This window comes from Varanus komodoensis, unplaced genomic scaffold (assembly GCF_004798865.1).
Source record: "Varanus komodoensis strain SLA01 unplaced genomic scaffold, ASM479886v1 scaffold3, whole genome shotgun sequence".
Lineage (NCBI taxonomy): Eukaryota > Metazoa > Chordata > Lepidosauria > Squamata > Varanidae > Varanus > Varanus komodoensis.
Window position 1 is genome coordinate 30,864,438 of NW_025335761.1, and position 22,307 is coordinate 30,886,744.

At 39.4% G+C, this 22,307-nt stretch overlaps 1 protein-coding gene across 2 annotated transcripts in view; it reads left to right on the forward strand.

The window, feature by feature from the left end:
- NPAS3 (neuronal PAS domain protein 3) overlaps positions 1-22,307 on the forward strand; it is a 563,345-nt gene that overhangs the window by 145,475 nt on the left and 395,563 nt on the right. For both annotated transcript variants that reach the window (XM_044436057.1, XM_044436058.1), the window contains one exon: positions 20,421-20,503. In XM_044436057.1, coding sequence (XP_044291992.1) covers positions 20,421-20,503 — 83 coding nt within the window. The remainder of the gene's footprint in view (positions 1-20,420; positions 20,504-22,307) is intronic.

Consider the following 22,307-nt stretch of genomic DNA (forward strand, 5'->3'; position numbering starts at 1 on the left):
GGACTACTGCCTCCTTTAAAGGGGCAGTAGTCCGACCGGTCCTGAAGAAAGCGTCACTGGATCCAGAGATGGCCACTAATTATAGACCTGTGGCCAACATCCCGTTTCTGGGCAAGGTGTTGGAGCGGGTGGTGGCGGGAAAACTCCAAGCACTCTTGGATGAAACTGATTATCTGGAGTCATTTCAGTCCAGCTTCAGACCCGGGTACGGTACTGAATCTGCCTTGGTCGCCCTGTACGATGACCTGTGCAGGGAGAAGGACAGGGTGAGTGCATCCCTGTTGGTTCTTCTGGACCTCTCAGCGGCTTTCAATACCATCGACCATGGTATCCTTCTGGATAGGCTAGTGGGATTGGGGGTCGGAGGCACTGCTTTGCAGTGGTTCCGCTCCTATCTCAATGGCCGATTCCAGAAGGTAGTGCTGGGGGACTATGGCTCTGCGCCATGGCAGCTATGCCATGGAGTACCGCAGGGATCCATTTTGTCCCCTTTGCTGTTTAACGTCTACATGAAACCGCTGGGAGAGGTCATCAGGAGGTGTGGGCTGCGGAACCATCAGTACGCTGATGATACCCAGCTCTACCTCTCGTTTTCCACCAATCCAGGTGAGGCAGTGGCTGTGCTGAACCGGTGCCTGGCCGAGGTAATGGGCTGGATGAGAGCCAATAAACTGAAGCTCAATCCAGACAAGACGGAGGTCCTGTTGGTAGGCGGATCAGGCTTCGGGGAAGGTGAATTGAACCTAGTCCTGAATGGGGTTGCACTCCCTCTTAGGGACAAGGTCTGCAGCTTGGGAGTGCTCCTCTACCCAGAGCTTTCACTGGAAGCTCAGGTGACAGCGGTGCCGAGGAGCATTTTCTTTCAGCTTCGGCTGATCCATCAGCTGCGCCCCTACCTGCAGAACGACTGCCTGGCGACAGTGACACATGCGTTGGTGACTTCCCGACTTGACTTCTGTAACGCGCTCTACGTGGGGCTGCCCTTGAAGACGGTCCGGATACTTCAGTTGGTTCAAAATAGAGCTGCCAGGCTGCTGATGGGGACTGGGCATTATGTTCACATGGCTCCAGTTCTCCGTCAGCTTCACTGGCTTCCCATTGAAGTCCGGGCCCAATTCAGGGTGTTGGTGATGACCTATAAAGCCCTTAACGGCTTGGATCCTGGTTACCTGTAGGAGCGCTTACGTCCATATATGCCCGCCCGCCCCTTGAGATCTGCGGGGGAGGCCCTTCTCCGGGAACCCTCCGTGAAGGAAATTAGAAGGGTAAGTACTCGGAGGAGGGCTTTCTCTGCAGTGGCACCCAATCTATGGAATGCGCTCCCCAGAGAAGTCTGCCTGGTGCCATCGTTATTTGTTTTTCGGTGCCAGGTGAAGACCTTTTTATTCAAACGTTATTTTAATTGTTAATATTATTTATTTATTTTATTCTTTGGCCAGGGCGACTTAATTTATACTGTTAAATTATATTGTTTTATATGATGTTATTTATTTATGTTTGTGAGCCGCCCCAATGCTTCGGCGAATGGGGCGGCATAGAAGTTCCCTAAAGGAAGGAAGGAAGGAAGGAAGACTATAAGGTAACTCTCCTACAAGAGAAGATCGAGCCTTTTCTCTGGATTTTCCCCCTTGTGAGGCAGGAGGTAGGGAGTCTGCTGATAAACCAACCCCACATATACAAGAAAGGAAAGGAAAGGAAATCAGAAAGCCCTGCAAACCCACGAAAATACCATTTCTCATGTATCTCTAGGCTGCTTCTTTCCCTTTCTTTTCTAAACTTAAGAGGCTATACACAAGTACAATCCACAGGAAAAACAAAAGAACTAATTTACAGTTTTAAAGTTGATGATCATAAAAGATTTGTGATTGCTTTCTACGTTGGAAGAAGTTTGCAGTAGCACAAGATTTTGTATCAGAATAAACAAAGTTTATTGTATCTGAAATCAATTAAATGAATTAGAAGACATCTTTTCTGCGCTCAGTATAAATTAGTAGAAGTAAAAGAAGACATCACCATCTTTTAGATACATACTTTATGCTATGTAGAAAGAATAAGGAAGCAGTTTCATATCTTACATTAGAAAAGGCTTGGCTCAGGATATGAAGATGGACAAGATTATTGAAATATTCCGCTATGGTATTATAATAATATTGAACTTGTGAAGCACGATTCATTTTTAGAAAATACTACCTGGCTGACAACATTTGTGATGTGTTAGCTCACAGAGTTGTAATTTGTAGTTATTCCTAGTAAAAGATACTATTATGCTATTCTCACTTGGAATATGTTATAGATAAAATTATGAAAGAAGAAAATTGCCCCCAAAGGTTGTTTTGGCTATTTCAGTTTTCAAAATAATTGGTGTTCTCTCTCTTGGTCTTTCAATGCCAAAACCATAATTATGCAATTACAGGCTTTCTCATGAAACAACTTTGTGGATCCCAGCCAAGTCATAAGGTTCCAACATTATGCCAACGGAAGGAAATTTATGGATGCTGCTTCCCCTCTTTCCCCCAGAGCCCCCAAAAGGCTGCACAGAGGGTGAGCTGACCCTCCCATAGGGGGTGAGGTATGCTGTTGCAGTCTGATGGGAAAGGGAGGGTCTATGGAGGTTAGTCAGAGGTACCTTTCTGAGCAAGAGCTCTGCCTGGCAGTGGGATGGCAGCATTGAATATAACCCAGAAATTCATAATTTTACAAAGCTGTATCAATTTTGAAAACACCTTAAGTGCTCAGCTTTCTTCTTCTAATTAAAAAAAATAGAAAAGGAACTACTAATTGCTTTCACAGAAGTACTATTTTTGTTTCCCTTTTTTGGTTTGACAATAAACTGAGTTGAATGTAATTTTGTATGTAATATTAGTCACTTCCTATTAGCTTTACTTCTTGTTAAATTGAATTTGTCTCTTTTTCTCACTAAAGGGAATATGGGTTTATTGTTTTGTACACTTTCTCAAAGAGAGTGAGGAATGCTGGTGGCATAACTGGAGGGGATTGTTTTTAGATCATTTACAGACTTTTTTTTTCCTTCAGTGGGAAATGTTCCTTTTCTCCCTAAGTAGAGGAAATCTTTTACTTCTGGCACTTTGACACATCACTGACTGTTAGAGAACATGAAGCCACTGTTTACTGCTGGTTCTTGAGTGTTAAACAGCCCTCCACTGCTTTTATTATACCATTAATTGCAGTTAATGCAGCTGCATTTCTGGTACGCTTGGCTAAACTCTGAAAATTAAGTAGAGGGTACTTTGTTATAAAATTCACTGTAATGAGCTCTGGTGGGACAGGGTCTGTTAAGTTTGAAATTACCTCAGGCCATTTTCAGAGGACTCCTTAAAATATCTCATGTCTGTAGAAGTTTGTAACTAGATAAATAGCCGAAGATAATGTTGGCATGGTAAAACCACTATTATATGTTAGATATTGTATAAAATACGAATGTTTTTAATGGCAAAACCATTGTATGTATTTTGAATTTTTATCCTCTTCAGAAATTTGTTACAAGAAACATTTTTCATCTGACTAATGTACAATTTCAAGTTAGCACAGTGGTTATTATGAATACATCCTTTTATATTAATACATTCCACGCATCTGTGGTACTGGAATACTGTAGGAGTCCAGCCGGGAGTATTCAAATTGGTGCGAGAATGAATTTCACTTTCACATATGCCAGCCACTCCATCTTCATGTAGCTGTACTTAGCAGATGAATGTAATGGATACAACAAAACCTGTACAAATAGAAATATTTGGTACTCCAAACTATCTGCTTGTAATATATTTATCACTTACTTAAAAATCATAACTTTTTAAATACTAATTTAGTTGTTAAAGGTACAATAATCAGTGACCTAGTCAATTATGGTCACTACAGTTCTGCCAGTGTGCTTGAGAATTTCAAAAGCTGCATTGCTTTTCAGGTAAACTATCCTTTCAACTAGTTTGTCAATAAATCCAGATAAGCCTTATATGTTGCTTAGAAATGGGTTCAGAACCAGTTCCCCACACACCGAGTCAATATCCCCCTGGGCTCACCATCACTTTGTTTTAAATTCACCAACACAAATCAGGTGGAGACTCTTCTATGGTTAGTGCAGCAATTTATCTGAGTTCCCTAGTTAAAATTTAAGCATGAGGTAATTAGAGGCCTCCAAGCTTGAAATTCATGCACCTTTCCTTCTTTTAATGGACTCAATAGAGGCTTGTCAAGCTCACTACTTGGCTGATGCAAATTTTATACTCTCTGTTCAAAGCTTCCAGCCTCAATATCCCAAATCAGTTTTCTTTTCTTGTGAGTATTTGCATAAGTAAACTAGGTAGAAGTCTCTGTATTACCAAAGACCGGTCAGTCAAACCATTGTGTTAGTTAAAAATATTCACTAGCTTATAAGCAGAAACACTGCAGCCATTAACTACCACATCTGTTGTCCAGATGGGCTAACAATAAACATAGTACAGCTCATCATCATTGTAGAATAGACTGAACAGGGTACTCTAGGGATATTTCTACATATGTATGTGTTGAAGCAGGAGCTTTTGCTTGCTTGCTGTATAGAGAATATGTAGCCTGATGAATATTATTACTGGAGTTTCATGCATTTCTATTGAACAGATACTCCATAGTGGCTGACTGAGCATCAGAGTGAAATGAGATGGAATGAAAATAAATGCAAAAATGTTGTGTGTTGGGATGACAGAAGCATAACCTCACATATATGTTGATAGAGTATGACCACTTAAGGAATAAACATTTAGGCTGTAATTCTACATGTTCTTCCCTGGAAATGTTGTAGTTCTTGTTACATGCCATCAGATCTCCAACTTACATAATCCTCCTCCTCTTCCTCCCAGTTGTATGCTCACAACAACAACCCGGTGAAGCAGGTTAGGCTGAGAATCTATGAATAGCCCAAAATCACCCAGTGAACTCCATGACTGAGTGGGTGGAGCTCCCAGATCCCCAGTTTGACACTAACAACTCCACCATTTATGGCAACCCCATGAATGAATGCTTTCCAAAATGCCCCATCTTTGACAGCCCTCTTCAGTCCTTGGAAACTCAAGACTTGGAATTGATTCATCTCATATTTGGTCCTCCTCTAACTCTTCTGCCCTCAACTTTCTCTAGCATGATTCTCCAGTGAGTCTTGACCTCTCATGATGTGCCAGTACAACAGTTTCAGTTTTGTCCTTTTTCCTTCCAGGGAAAAGTCTGGCTTGATTTGATCTAGGATCACTTGCTTGTCTTTCTCTCAGCCTTGGAAGTCACTTCCAAATAGACAAGTGCAGGTTCATGCTGTTAATCTTAAAGAAAACTTAACGATGACATCAACCAGAAGTACTGCAAAAGAAGCTTTTAATGGGATGCTGAATGTACTTTTAAGGAACTTGTAATGGAAGTCCCTCCCAACCTATACTTGCCTGGTGTGGCTTCTACATCTTCCATTTCTATACGTATGCATGTGTAAGTGAAGAGAGGAGAACACTGCATGGGCTGTCTGGCTTGTGGCAAGAAAGTTGTGTTTCTGGGATGATTAAGCCAAGTGAAGTGGCTGGCTTCACTGGCAGGTACTTGGGTGCTAGAGCGTGTTAGAGGAGAGAGCGATGCATGGCCCACAGCCTGCTTGCTATCCTCCTAAGTGAGCCATCTGGGCTGAGGTGCCATCGTCAGTGTTCAAATAAGGTTCAACAGTGCCAGTCTGGACTGCTTCTGCCCACAACATTGGACCAAAACATTGTGCTAAGCCTCAGGTTGCAAAATGACTTGAGCCAGCTCTTGCTCACACAATGCCACAAACCATGGTGGGTTGCCATCCTTTTTTTCTTTTTGCTTTGCTGTCTGCAACAAGAATGCATTGTTAATGCTAAAATGAATAAAATCTCTGCCACCTCATCCTAAAAAGCTCAGCATCCTAAGCTCAGCCCCACAAAAGATATGGCATATATATGTCAATGCAGGTGCTTGCAAGGCTAGAAAGGCTGAGCAGAATCTTTTCACAAGAGGAGGAAGAATGAGTTGTACCACAAAGGCCCATGGGAAACATGCTGGGTAAGGCAGGGAGGGTGAAGATGGAAGCAAAGCAGTGCAAGTTGATGAGCATCTGATAGTGGTTGTCGCTCAGTAAGTGATTAACCAACCCATTATGGTGTGTTTTCAGCATGGCTTATCATGTTGTACAAACTGGTCCTTTTTATTAGGTTAAACACATAAACCTATTCACATGAACACAGACAGAAAATAAACAGCAGTTTATTTACCCTTCCTGCGCATCCTGCTCTGAACTGCCTAACTAGTATAACTATTCTTGCCTAGCATAGATGAAGATGACATCACATAACATGACAGACTACCCTGAAACATGGCTTGTTTTCTTATCCCAGCTGCCCACCTTCCCTGGGTTTGGACATCAAGACAGCCTGCACTTGGTTGATGGTAATTGTGCCAATGTGCATGGGAAACAAAATAACCTCTTTGTTTCCATAAAATGGGAGCTGCTTATTAAACTATTTGTCTCTGCTGACAGCTGAACATATTCAGACAAGCTTTACACTGTGACCCATTGGGAAAGAGGAAATATTACATGGTGTTAAAAGTTGGCCTTTCCTACTTTTGGAGTTCAATGTTCTGGGCAGGGAGTTTGCAACTTTCATCTTTTAGAAGACACTGAAAAATTTAAAATCTTCAGATCTCAATTTAATTGAGAATATAAGGAGATAGGAACCAAACTGACATTATACATTGCAGTCACTAAAGGTAACAAAGAGTCTGAGAAACTGTGTTCTTGTGACACTGTATCAGGAACAAAGTTCTGGGAAAGTGAGTAATCTCTTGTCTACCAGATATTGTTGGACTACAACCTCCACCATCCTTCATTGTTGACCATGCTAACTGGGGCTGATGGGAGTCATAGTCTTAGAACATCTTAAGAGCACAGGTTAACACCCCCTAGAAATTTTTAACAAAGTGAAGTGTTTGCTTGCAGATGTCAGCAATAAACCCTGGCAGAAGTTCTTGTAGTAAGACCTATTATGAACCTGCATCCCCCCCATGTGGATTAATGAAAATAAATATAAAATACTGTGGAAATAAAAATATAAAATAATTATTTATTAAAACATTTTAAAGCACCATTTACTTTTGTGCATACCATGGCAATATACAAAATATTTTAACATTGTAGCTTTTTGCTAGAAAATGGTGATCAAGACAGCTATGATTAATATAAAACACAGTTAGAACTTTAAAAACTGCATCATGGTAATGAAAACAGGGAGGATAGCACATCTTTGTACTTTGGTCTTTCCAGGATGTTATGCTGAAGGACAAAGATTGCCTTAAGCATAACTGATAGCAAACTAAAAATAAGGCTTCTAGAAAATGCCTTGCATGCGCTTGGGCTTAGCCTTGGCTCAGGTTATGTCTGCAGGAAAGATACTGCAATACAAGGAGCAATTGTGAAAGAACCCCTACCCCTTGGAAAAGCAGTGCAAGCCTCTGGCCAGCTTGCATCGCAAGAGAGCTTTACCATTGTCCAAAACAACAGATGTGGACACCCACACAAGCCTAGGCTGTGCCCAGCCTTGTTGTAACTTTGTAACAAGTGCTCCAGAACAAAGCACTTTGTGAAAATGTGCAGATCAAATGGAGAAAATATAAAGCCAGTGAAGGCTGTTGCTGCTGCTCTTGTTCTTGTTTCAAGTTAGGATCTTTGAACAACACCTATAATTAGAACAAACAGGCACTTTGCAGCAGCACATTATTTAGTGGCACAGTGGCTCCTTGGCAGTCTTGAGAGCCTCTTAGGATCCATTCAGTACCTGACACACTACATTCCAAATGAGTCAGGTTTGACTGCAGTGTTGAGAAATGGTGCCCTCTGACAATAGGGACCGGAACAGCAAGAATTCCTGGGCAAGCTCAGGCAGGCTATCAAACTTGTGATGTGGTGTTTTGATCCAGAGCTAGCGGTATAGGCAGAGGCATCCAAGCATCATCTCTGTTGTTTTTTCAGCAGAGACACCTAGGGTGAGAAGCAGCTTCTTTTTCCTTAAGAGCGATGCCTAAGGAGATACTAGCATGCCTCAAAGCAGAGCATCTTCACACACACAGCTGGTACAATCAAAAAAACACTCTAGGTACGTTTCAGAGGGGAAGTCAGGCTCTTTCATTAGATGTCCATTAAATGTACATTCACATCAGTGAATTACTAGCACAGTGTCAGCATTAGTAATTATTAGGAAAGGGCAAGAGATTCCCTACCATAGTATGGCAGTTCTGCATGGGGATGGGTGCCTAGAGCTTTACACTTGAGTCAACAGAACTTTGCCACAGGAGGTACTGCAAGAATTTCCTTACATGCACTGATATCTCTCCAGACTGTAGAATACTTTCTAAAATCTTCATGATTTGGTGTATCCTGGCAAACACCAAAGGGATCCATAGCAGTGCAAGCTGTAAACACTAGTATGCATCCCAGAATGGACCCTTTGATGCTGGTGTGCAGATTTTTCTTGTTTTAATACTGCAGGTGGGGGAATGGCTGCTTGAAGGCAATTGAAGTAAAGAAGAAGGTTTTGGAGGCAACCTGAAATATAATCTCTCCCATAGCTCTGGTGAGACCTGAGGGCAACTGTAGTACTTATTCAATTGGCTGCAAACCGCTTCCTGCCTGGGTTCTTGTCATATGGCATGCTTTGGAACTACTCCCTGGGAATGACTAGAAGAGCATCTTGATGTGTATGAACTTACTAATGTGATGATAATAATTAGGAGGGCCTTGGGCAGCCTCTCATCTGTCCAAGAGGTGAAAGGGCCCCTCAGCAGGATCTTAACAGGAAGGACTGTAAGGCAATCCTCTTTGCCACCTTTGGAGGAGTGGGTAATAAGGCATATTTCTTTATGCCTTTGGTGAGCAGCAGGAGTAGAAAACTTGCTGCAGAGCTTCAAACAACCCATCAAAGTAATAAGTACGCTTTCAGAACTTGTTGACTGTTTCTCTTTGTTTGGCTTTGTGAAGGCATATGCAAAATGCATCATGTTCTATCCTAAAGCTTTTTGCCAGAAATTGAAACATACTGTTTTTGGAATAACATGCTTTATTTTCTGTTTCTGCAGAATTGTTTTAGAAAATGAAAGCTAAATAATTGTCACTCACTAGACAATTATTTCAGTTAAATGGCAGCATCAATATTCTGAATGTGATTTCTGTTATTTTGGGAAGCTAGAGCGTTGAGAAAGCCTAATAATGTTACTTTCATACAGCTTGAGTGAGCACTGGTAATACAGAATGTTACCCCATGATGATTATCATGTAATTCTCATGAAGCTACCCTTAATGTTTGATAATTTAATAATTCTTGAAGTTAATGTTGATGCAAAGTTCAGAAATATCAATTAGAAGATTATCAATTAGAATTATCAGTTGTCCTCTAGAACAGATAATTCAAGCTAGTTCCAGGTCTAGGGACTCGAGCTTCTCTTATCCTAAGCCAAGACCTAACTTGTAACTTAACTGGAACTCTGACATGCAGGTATAATCCTTATACATTCAGAAAAAATCCTAAAAGCAGAAGCTGGGGTGTTCTTGACTTCTCACTCACTCTTTCTGGCTAGGTGACATTACTTCCAGGCCCCTGGACTTGCATAGGCACCCATATTTAACCAGTCTTAGCCCTAACCTAGAGCATAACCCCAACCATAAAATCCAGGTATAGTCCCTATAAATTGACATGCAACATCTGGGTGTTCATGGTGACAGCTTACTGTTTCTGTCCAGCTGAGGCCATGTCCATTGCACATGCACAGGGACCCAGGTTTTCCTAACCCTAACTCAAAGCTTAACTCCAGCATCAACACTCAAGACGTAACCCCTTTACATTGGGACAGCATGGACAAAGGTAGCACTCATTCGGTAGAAAGCATGGTCATGAGTGCTCATGCTTTCTATCCAATGTAGGCCAGTTCAAGCCCCTGAAGATGCACAGGAACCCAGGTTTTCCTAACCCTAACCTGAATCTCAACTCCAACCCTCCAACATAGATACAACCTCAGAAAACATGTAGAAAGGCAGCATTCCAGGTGTTCCTTTTGATTGCTCACTGTATTTGAACAGTCAAAGCTATTTCCATGTCCCTGGACACACACAGGAATGCTATCTCTAATGTGAGGTGTAACCCCAACCTTAAGATACAGGTATAATCCCTACATTCAGAAATCATGCATAAAGGCCAAAGCCAAGGTTCTTGTTGGCTGTTCACTCTTTCTACCCAATCAAGGCTCTTTCTAGGACTTGGCATGTACAGGAATCCAGATTTTCCCAGTCTTAATCCTAATCTTCAGCTTAACCCCAACCCTAACATTTGTGCTGCCATCAACTCACTGTTTTCTCATTTGTCTTCTTTGTGTAGCTCAGGCAAAAATATGCACTATTTTTAAAACACTAATGAAATTTGTGCAAATTAATAACAAAAACCCATGCAGTGCTAGCATGATATTACAGAATCTGCCTATTTGTGAAAATCATTTATTGCTGATTGTGTAAATCAGCTCAAATTATGATTTTATGCAAATCAACTGATTCCTCACATATCACATTAGATCCATGTAGGTTTTGTGTGCTTCTTTATGCAAATGTCATTGGTGGTTAAAAGTGCATAAATCACAGCCCATCTTAGAAGTCTGTGGCAGGAGGAACATACGAATTCAGTTCCAATCATCAAATCAGATCTTGGTAGGAAATCTGTCAAGCCATAATGAGCCATATTTCCCTGTTTCAGTATATCCCTAGCAGGAGATACAAATTTACAGATTCCATCCTAAAAATAACTTGGCCAAGCACTTGCATTAAAGGTAGTTCAAGTATTGCCAGAGCCAATCAGGCCATCAGTGAAATATACTGAATCTTCTTGAGTAGCTGGTTGGTGCTCCTTCATAGGACATTACTATTTTCTCCTTTATTAGCCTTAAATTTTGTGAGCCATTATCTAGATCTAGACAGCTTTTTTAACCATGGAGATGTTCACCATGCTCTTTGATGTGGTGATCAGATATAGAAAAAGCTACGAAGAGCCACTGCATCTTTTCTAACCAGAGAATTTCTATGGGTGGGAAGTTCACTTTAGGATAGATTTTTTAAATAAATGCTTCAATAAAAAATATGGTGGTTCCTAAAACAATACATTTAAATTACACGAGTATTACAATTGCATCTGAAAGAATGTAATTATGTGTCTGAGTAACCAGAAGTGATAGCTTTATCCTTTTTATAATACTAATGTACAACATAGATATAGGAATACTATTGCATACATACTTTGACCTTACATTGCTGGTTTCCAATTTTCATTGTTTTGCTCATTTCCTGTAAAATGTATGGCTGTTTGGAAAACATATTTTTAGATGGAGAATGTGTAGGTATAAGTATATTTTGAATAAATTCAAGAGTAAATTAAGAAAAGATGCAGAAACATAGGTGTAGATCCAAATAATAATAAGCAGAAGGAGAACTTTTATTAGTGCCATTCCTTAAACTCTTCTGCAAGTTATACATTTTCTGCCAGTGCAGCATCACAATACTGTGGGGATTGTGTTACATGGAAGAAACATTGATGATAAAGTAGAAATACATGCACAAAAATTATGAATAGTACCTGTACAAAGTTTTGCCAATGGAAGAATTTATCTGGGTTTGTGGATGGGGTCAGTCTTTGTCAGATGATATTCTTCTACAAAGCCATAGGGAGTTGTTTCAGATACCAGACTGTGGAAATAATAGTACAGTTCTATAGTTATCAAATACTCTGGATATATTGATAAGTGAGATGCTTTTATATTTATCATATTAACATCCCCATGAGAATACATGCCACAGTTTTTACATATCCCTTAACACTTTTTCATGGCCATGATGGCTGAATGTTTATGTGGACTCCCTCACAAGCCTTCCATAACCCTTTCCAAGCTTGTGAATTAATGCTCTTTGTTAATGAGGAGGACTATGGACAAGAAAGTGATAGTTGTTGCATTATATTTATTATAATATATAATTTATTATATTATATTGTTAAAAGAGGTGATAATTGTATTTTCAGTATGCAATACAAATTGCAATGTAATGGAACATCACATGTGCAGACCCAATATCCACTACCCATTCCATAACATCAGCTACCAAATTAATCTTGGTCATCTCAAAGATTTCTCATAAACTAGCTGTTGGCAAAAGTGCCTTACAAGCCACAGTTCATAACTAAGCACCTTATTTTAGTTACAGTAGAGACAAAATCGCCCTTGACCCTACCTTTTGTTATTATTGTTCTTCTAGCAGAGTATAACAGCTGCTTATAGTAGCCACAATTACATAGGCAGATGGTGGGTGAGGGTGTAGTGAGGGGTTGGTGGATTGATTGCCTTGAACTAAGGAATTAACTAGATGGCCATTTGGACTCTTCAAACTTTGTGATTAGATGAAAACTGTGAACTGAAAGTAAAACAATAGCATTACAATGCAATGAAATGCTGTGCAATTAGACAGTAAGGTGGGACAGGGTTCACCTGAAAGAGCCCTACCTGAAAGCCCACACCGACTACAAAAGCAAGGTAGTAGATGCTTGCTGCCTGCTGAAGATGATAGCAGCATAAGAGATGTTTACCATACCTCTCACAGTGTAAAACACATATTGCAGCCTCCTATATAATGGGCCATTTGTATGGTTTCCAATCAAGGGTTGCTTGATTGTTTTCTTGGCAAATGGAAGGCACTCTTATATACTATTACAAAAACAAAGCCAAATGTTATAATGGACAAGAAGCAGATGACATAACTGTCTTTATGGCTCATCAAAAAGTATGCTGTGTATCAAGGGGAAGGAGGGAAGAGTAAAGTTGTGATAATTTATGTCAAGGGAAGCTTGTAGGTATTGGTTGAAATGCGATGTCTGTCTTTGTATCTCCATCACAGCCATTTAATACATCACTGCTTGGTGTCGTGCCAATAGCTACATTTCCATACTTTCCCTTGATTTTCCCTTTTCAGATAACTCCCATTCAATTTAATTTTTATCTGTTCCATCTACTTTTCTTTTCTGCAGTCTCCGTATCCTGGCTATTTTCTGTGTCTCTCTCTTTCCCTCTTCTCAGTGATCTACATTACACTTGTACATGTTCTGTGTAATGTGTGAATTGTAATGTGTGAATCCATGCTTACATTGAATTTTAGTTATCAACAGTGTATTTTTTTAAAAAAATCTGGTTCAGCACAAAGAGAAACAGTTTCCCTCTTCCTGCCCCCCTACACCCAATCTCAAATCCTTAAGGTTCCCCACCACCATCACCACCACCCTCATGTCAAGCAACTATTTCACGTCTATAAGAAAAATCATTATGGAAAAATGGGATGAACTGATGTTTACATCAAAAAGTAAATATATGAATATGTCAATCCTCCTCTTTACTGCCTGCACTGATTTTGTAGTGAACCATAGAACTCTGCATTTAATTCAGGAAAACACTCATATTAACTGGAATTTATCTTTTAGTGATTTTATATGCTTGTACACCACTTTGTGGGCCTGTCAGCCAGAAAGCAGCTATACAATTTAATATAAGTAAATGATAAATGAATAGAGCTTAAAATGAGAAATTGCTGATGTAGCAGTAATTTTTAAAAAGTTTATGAAGTTCTCAATAAAACATAAAGAAAAAGGCATCCTTTATTACATCCTTTAGATGTAGTAAATTCAAATGTATCATGCAAGCTTTAGAAATGTGTACCAGAAATGTCATCACCTCTGTAACATAGTTAGTGAAAGAAAGGAAGGGACTTTAAATGGGTTTTAAAACTATGACATACTTTATGGACAGTGAAAGCTACAAAATACATAGATTGCATCCTGTTTCATGTAGATCTAGCAGTTCCTGACATACTTGTGGCATACAAAAGCCCTGTGGATGAATGGAGCATTAGATTGGAAGTAATAAGGTTGTGCCTGACTTACCTCAGCATTTGTAGCAGATGTTCCAAATGTCATAAACATGAACCTTAGGGATCAGAATGAAGGGGAAAAAAACCAAAACAACAGATTCAGGCCTCTTTGCTTTTCAGGCTAGTGTAGTTTGGTGCTATACAGCTGTGCCCTGACTTGATGTTAATATCCTATCCTTCTTCCCAGGATACTGCTGTATCAGAAAGAGTAAAAGCTTTCCTGAGCAAACAAGCAGTTTCCACAGGCAACTAAAAGGGAGGGTTGGGAGCTTTTCTCAAGAAACTACAAGAAGAAAGGATTTATCTGACTGTGTTTGCTTATGCTTACCTTTTGTGGATGGGGTGGTAAAAGGTCTTGAGCAGGAAAGGGAGAACTTTTTTTCATTTTCTGGCAACACAACTTAATCTAATTCAATATGTTGTGAAGTTGTATTGCACTTTACAAAAGCCTTTCAAAATTGCAGAAGATAATTTATCTTTAGAGAAAATGGGTGACAGGAGGAAGGAACAGAAGAATGATTTTAGGTCATGGGAATGGAAATTACCTTGCAGGGCAAAACCAGAAAATAAGAGATTAGTTTGAAACCAGTGACATCATTTCTGTTCAGCCCCTGCAGGAAATGAGTGATTCTGACATTAAAACAACCTATTGGTTTTCCTAGGTACTGTTTCAATAAATACTCTTAAATAAGTACAAAAACAGAAATAGACTTTGAGTTGGTTTTATATATGACCTTGATTTCCTTTGTAAGAGTAGATGAAGATGACAGCAAGTGTTGGTTTTGTAGCATTTGCCATCTCTAATTTTTCTGTATATTACTTTACTCCAACAGTGAATGTGTTGTTCAATATAAATAGTGCAATGTTTCCTGCAAAGAAATTACATGTAACATCCATAATGTTAGACTTCTCAGCCAATATCCCTTGTCACCTGTCAGTAGGTGTCATATGTCTTTGCGTGCAGAGATCAGATTTGACGTTTGATATCAGAGAACGCACTTCCAAATGATTGCTCTAAAATGTCTTTTCATGGAATTGATTGATAATCAGACCAACAAGCCAGCATTTACAATACCAACTTATGTTTATATTTCAATTTCACATTAGGTTCCACACAGTACAACAGATCTGTATATGGGTTAATTAATTAAGAGGCTTTGCAAAAACATTCGGTAGTTGTAATGTGTTTAACTAGAGAGTAGCACTCAAGGAGCTAGAAATACAGAGACCACTTTGTTCTGATCCCTAAGGTTCATGGTTCTTTGCATTTACAAAAAAGAATAAATTACTCATCAGAGATAAGAGCAAAAAGGACAGAAATCTGAATAAGAACATACAAAGAATCATGCTGGATCAGACCAAGTTTCCATTCCAGTGTTCTGTTCATATAATGGCCAGCCTGCTGCCCGCAGGAACCCACAAGTAGACATACATGTGACTTTAGTAACTGGGTTAGTCCTGACTAGTAGCTATTAGTAGGCTTCTCCTCCATGAATTTGGTTAATTCTCCAATCCTCTTTTAAAGTGCTCTGCTTAATAGCCATCAGTTCATCTTGTGGAAGTGAATTCTGTAATTTAACTATGGACTGTGTGACGAAGGAGGAAGAAAATTGTTTCCCTATCCACTTTCTCAACACCATGTGCAATTTTGTACATCTCCATTATGTCTCTCTGTACTTGCCTTTTTCTAACATAAAGTTGCAGATGTGTAATCTTTCCCTTGCTTCAGATGCATGATCATTCCAATTGTCCTTTTCTGATCTTCTTGTAACTCTATACTATCTTTTTTCAGGACAGTAACTGAGAAGTCTGTTAGGGATGTTACTGTATTGTCACTGCAGAATTGTGTGCATTCTAAGTGTGGTCATACCATTAATATAAGGGCAATATGATATCGGCAAATTATTTTCAATGCATTTCCTAGTTTTGCCTCATGTGGAATTTCCCTTTTTTGTAATAGCCACTGGGTTAACATTTTCATCAAGCTGTTCACCTCATCCCCAAGATCTCTTCCTTGGTCAGTCACCACCAATTCATATCTCATCACTTATTCTTGAAGTTTTTATTCATTTATTTTTTTACTGCAGTGTACGTTTCTTTAGACATGGTTATATTTGATTTGGGGGATGCGGTGGTGCAGTCGGTTAAACCGCTGAGCCGCTGGGCTGGTTGATTGAAAGGTCGACAGTTCGAATCCGCAGATGGGATGAGCTCCCGTACTCTGTCCCAGCTCCTGCCAACCTTGCAGTTCAAAAGCATACATATGCAAGTAGATAAAACAGTACTACTTCAGTGGGAAGGTAACAGTGTTCCGTGCACTTCGGTGTTTAGTCATGCTGGCCACGTGACCATGAAAACTGTCTGCGAACAAACGCTGGCTCCCTCAGCTAGGAAACAGAGATGAGCACCGCCCCCAAGAGTCAGACATGACTGGACTTTAATGTCATGGGGAAACCTTTACCTTTTTTTATTTGCATTTGCCATTTTGAGGCCCATTCTCCCAGTTTGGAGAGATCCTTTTGGAGCTCCTCACAATTCCTTTTGGTTTTAACAATCACATCAGAAAACTTGGCCACTTCACTCCGCACTCCTAATTTCAGATCAATTATGAATAAGCTGAAAAGATTGGTGTCAATACAGAACTGGTTCCAATGTACGACTGCACTGTTTAGATACATCTATTGGGATTATTTAGCATTTATTCTTTCTACCTACTTTCTGTTCTTTAACCAGTTCATCCATAACAGCATCTCCCTTCTTATTCCATGCTTGCTAACCTTGTTCTGGAGTCTTTTGTGTCGAATGTATGTCAAAACCTTTTGGAAATCCAAGTAGGCAATTTTTGTCAGATCATCCAAATCCACATGTTTATTAACACATGTCTACCAGATCACCCCATCCCTGTGTTCACTGACATTCTCAAAGAACTGTAAAAGGTTAGTAAAAGAGGGCTTACCTTTCCAAAAGCCATGTTGGTTCTTTCTCAGCAGTTCTTGTCCTTCTATATGTTTCTTAATGTTGTCTTTAATAATGATTTCTATCAATTCATCTGGAACAGACATTAAACTTGAACGCATGTAATTTCCCAGGTATTCCTTGGACCTCTTTTTAAAAATGGGTATTACTCTGCCCATTCTGTGGTCCTCTGGCACAGAGGTTGATCTAATGGGCATGTTACATATTTTTTAAAATCAACGATTTCATATTTGAGTTTTTCAAAGAAATGTTGATGGATGCCATCTTCATTTTCTAATTTATATACATATAAGCAGATTTAGAAATCATTATAATAAATTAAAAAGATGTACGTGACACCTTATCATGGTGAAAGTGATTTAGGTACCTGTTTATTTTGATCTGATGCTAGTCATTGATGAACAGTTCGAAGTCCTGCTCCCCCTAGTTATGGGTCTTTATCTTTTAATTGGACTTTTACTGTAGTGTGTAAAGCAGGACACACAGCTGTCTTCTGATCCAGAAATTTCATGAGGGCATGAGGGTCCACACTTTAAGGTACCATGTATACAAGTTCTTCTCCATTCACTTCCAAGAAATAAGAAATCCAGTAAACAAAAAAAATCCCCAGTCTTCTTCCCCTTCCCCTATTGAAGTGGCAGCTCATTCATGAAAGAACTCCATGTTATGCAAGCCTACATATAAGTTATATTGCTTCTAGAATCTAGATGAGGAATAGGTAAAATGGTACGCTTCAGATGTTTTGGACTACAACTCCCACAAATCCTCATCAGCCTAGGCAATGGCTAGGAATTTATGGTGGCTGTAGTCTATAACATCTGGAGAGTACCCTAACCCTACCCTACTCTTTGCAGTTGAGAAACAGTACTTTGTGATATCTTCTACCCTTCCGTCTATTGTTGTTATGTTTTTGTACTATACAATAACTAAAGCTCGGAATAGCAAAATATTGTCTTCCTTGTCTTCCTTGTCCATAAAGCTCTACTGCATGTAGCATGTTTTAAAAATCGGTATCACCATAATTAATACCTGGAAGCACTTTGGAGCAGGGATGATACGGCATCAGAAACATAGGCCTGTCACATTTCTACCCAGACAGTATAGCCTAATCTGTTTTGCTGTCCTAGGGGATACATCATGTGATGTGAATGATAGAACCTCAGTTCTTTCCAAAGATTCAGAGTAAGGTTCTCAACCTGTTTGGATCCATAAACACATTGGGAACTTGAGAAACTGCTGGGGACGCCATCACAAAAAGACTAATCAGTGGATTGCTGCTTTGGCATTTTCTTGTCATGGCTATGGATCTTAGGCTGTGTCTTATTAAACATACAATTTCTCTTCATGTCTAGTGGACAGTGTAACACCTCTTTAATAAGAGAGAATTCATCCTATTGTTGGCAAATACAGCTAATGCTTCCTTTCAACATATGTCTTGACAATGTCCAGAAGTTGGTTCTTTTGTAAGGAAAGTGCATTACACAGATATTTTTGTACTGCAACAGTCTTAATACTCACAGATGTACATGCTCTTTTAAATTATTTTACTTCATGGAAATTAACAGATGGGGAGAAAATGGATTCTCTTTGCACTATAGAAGGCTGATACTGCAACAATTGGAAAGATAAATGCTCACCTCTTACAAAGCAATGGCTTGAAGACCTTTCATTGCTTTTAATTTATAAATGGGAGGCATATAGATGTCACCTTTAAATGGCTACTTATTGGGATATTTGGTCTACTTTGGTTTAATACTTGGTACAACTACAGAAAGTTGTATGCATGTCTTATAAATCCATTTCAATATTAAAAACAGAAACAAAAAAGAAAAAAGAGGAGGGGAGGGGAGGGAGAAAAGTGGGTGTTCATGGGCACCACATTGGGGAACCTGCCTCACAAGATGATGAGTAGCGATTTGGCTGTGGCATGATAGAGAAAACTGTGTAGAGCTGTACATTGTTTGTTTGTTTATTTATTTATTAAAATATTTTTATGCCCGCCCCATTCGCCGAAGCCTCGGGGCGGCTTACAACAATTAATTGTTAACATTGTGCACACCTTTCTGATGACACCTTTCTGCTAGCACTGATAGAAATGTTGCTGCCTGTACTGTCTGGCTGGCCCTGCATTTCATTACATCGTTATCTCAAAGGTTCCTACAGAGTGTTTAGGAAAACGTTTCATGTATAAGAAACAAATGAGTGAAATTAGAGATCTATGTTTGGAATGGCTAGCAAAGTACCACTGCCCTAGCTACCGTATTTGCTCTGAACAAGGAGTTGGGCATTACATGTTGTGTTCTTGATTTGGAAGGGGAGGGAAGCCTTAACACTGGCATAGGACAGGAAAAGAAAAGGTGGCTTTATGTGATTATTACTTTATAGTTTTATCAGCTGTGGGATATGTGTGTTGCATTGGGACCTCAGCATGGGGAAGGAGGGGTTTTGCTTGTTTGTTTGCTTCTTTTCTTAATCTGCTGTGATACATCACAGCCCTGACAAAGGACACACAGAGAGCTTATATTCTGCATGGAGGGAAGCTGCCATTTGTGGGAGAAAGAGTCCTGCCCTCTCTATGACATACCATTTAGCAAAGTAAAAAAGATTCACCCTATACTGCACATGTACTGTTACATATAGTTTGACTTTAAAGTCAGGGACACCCCTGCTTATTTTAGAAATGTTTTGTCTACCTGCAAATCTATTCATTGACTTGCAAAATATTTGCTATGCAGTTACTTGGGCTGGTCATAGATTCTCATTAATTCAGCCCAGTCTTCAACATATTTCTGCTGGAAAGTTTCTAGAGATGCAGTGCTTTAAACATAGGATCATTATTTTAAGCAGCCCATTTTTGAAAACCTTTTCAGTATCATAACTTTAAAAAATCAGATATCCCTATTCACTAAATGGAATCGTTGCTCAGATTGAAGCCTTCAACAATCTCTCATAGGTATGAGAATATAGGTATTCTTCCCTGTGTGGGCCCACTGTGTGCATGCAGAGGGATCCCCCCCACCAAGCTCTGTTTCATTTGAGCTCCCCCTTTGAATCATCATACAGGTGTTCATACAAACAGCTCCTGAGGACAGGAATGGGCGAGCAGTGTGTATTCCTGTACCCCCATTCAGTCTGCCTAATTGCTTAGTCAGGTTATGGAAACTGTGAAGCCCATCATCTGACTGGGAGCATCAATATGGAGACACACAGAGACATTTCACAACCTTTCGTTCCCCACAACATCTCGTGCTGCCTGCACCTGCACCAATGTGCACTCAGGGAAAAGTGGAACACTCTTGAGCTCTGTGGGAATCTCCAAGTGTTTTGTTTAACAATATATTTTTTCCAAATGCAAGATTGAATAGAATATTTAATTTATTCATACAATAAATTGGTCTCAGATCAGGGATGCATTGTGTTGAATATGCAGAGATTGCAACATAATTGCTTTTTTATTCAGTTATAGGTGCCCAGCGCAGGAGAAGCCCCAGTGCACTTGCCACTGAAGTATTTGAGTCACATTTGGGAAGTCACATTCTACAGGTAAAAACAACGGCTTTACAAAACAAACAAACGAAGTTGAACATACTCATTTACAAGATCTAAGATTCCTGCCAGTTATTTATTTGGCTACTGTGTGTTATTGTCATGGCTTTTATGATGAGGTGTTTACAAATTCATTTTTGTTTTTTCCTTTTTAGAAAGCCATGGTTGACAGAATATTAATGAGAGAGGGAGGGCAAGTATTACTTGTGCTGTAATAATCTAGATATCACACAACTTAGTTGTATTGCACTGTGCAGTAGCTGTTGGCTCCCCAAATGACTGTGTGTGCTTGTAAAAGTATAAATCACTATTTTGTGAAACAAATTTTTATTTTTTGTCTTGCTCACATTTAGGCTTTCATTTTTCTTCTGCTATTTTAGTTCTCCACCACCTTTCCCCTTCTTTACTACTGTTTTGACTGTCACATTCAAAATGATATTTATCTTCCTTTAGAAGATAGCATGTCTTCCAGATCATAGACGTACTAGATAATCAGTGCAGTGTTTCTTGAAATTTCATTCAGTAGTATGTGCTGAACAGATTATCTTGACAAGTGTTGATGCATTGTGCATGTGCTTTTGTTTTGTTTTAACACAAGATTCCATATTAGAATCACATTAAAGCTATAGGATCGAAATGGATATAACTTTTCAGGATAGGCAAGGGTTTTTTTCCCAATAAATTTACCTTGATTATAGTATCTTTCACTGCCTTGAAAATAAAAATGATTTATCAGAAATGTATGGTTACTTAATCTGTTTGTTCAAAATAGAATGTTATTTTAAGATTAAAGAGTGAAAATTGCTGTGTTCAAATGCCATGATATGTCATGATTTATCATGACAGGAAAAAACCAACCCTTTGCTAGGCCTGCATGCTCCTTCCCTTCTTTTCTTCTGCTGCAGCTACAAAGATCAGATGCTTTTAGTTTAACTACATGCCATCCAATGGCTAAACTGTGATTAATCTTAACTCTGGCTTGCTGAAGCAACTCTGCTTCATTTCCATAGTTTAAAGATGGTTTGTTTTTTAAAAATCAAGTTTAAGCACACCCTGTTGATTTAGGTGATATAACAAGCCATAGTTGATCAAAACCAGAAACAAATCCTTCGGAACTCATTCTGCTCCTCCTCTAGCTGCCATGCTAGAAGAGGAGCAAGAAGGGGGAGCACACAGGTCCAGGAGGAAACAAGGATCATTTTGTCACATTAAATCAGCATTTGTGGTAAAGTTTAAGTACAGTGATAATCAAACAATTTTTAATTCCTCTTGTAAATAGGAGTTGGTGTTCTGTAATATGTTGCTGCAGCATTGCTATGGCTAATAACATACTAGAAAAAAATGTCAACAGAATAGTACTGGTTTAGTTTCTTAAGGATGCTGTGACTGTGAATTCAGGGATTTTGTAATTTGTATGACTTTGTATGACTTGCCATCATCATTCTGCAAGTGGACCAGGAAAATTTATTGCTTACTGTATCGAGTATACAAATGGTTTGATGTTTTACATATAAGATTGGAGTTTTGTTTTGTTATTATCATGCTGGTATTCAAGAAAGGATAAATAGGCTAAGGTACAACCCTAGCACCCCATCGCAAATGCTTGTAAGTCGCCAAACTTGCCGTCCAATGCAAGTTGGGAGCAGTGGCATCACCAAGTTTCATGTCCTACATTTTAGATTTAGTGCTGGGGTGTTGATTTGAATCTCTGTAATTCCATCAGCCCCAGCTCTTCTCCTTCCTGCCTCAGGCCAACTGTTATAGGCCCACTTGTGACTGCAGTAGGAACAGCAGTGTGGTT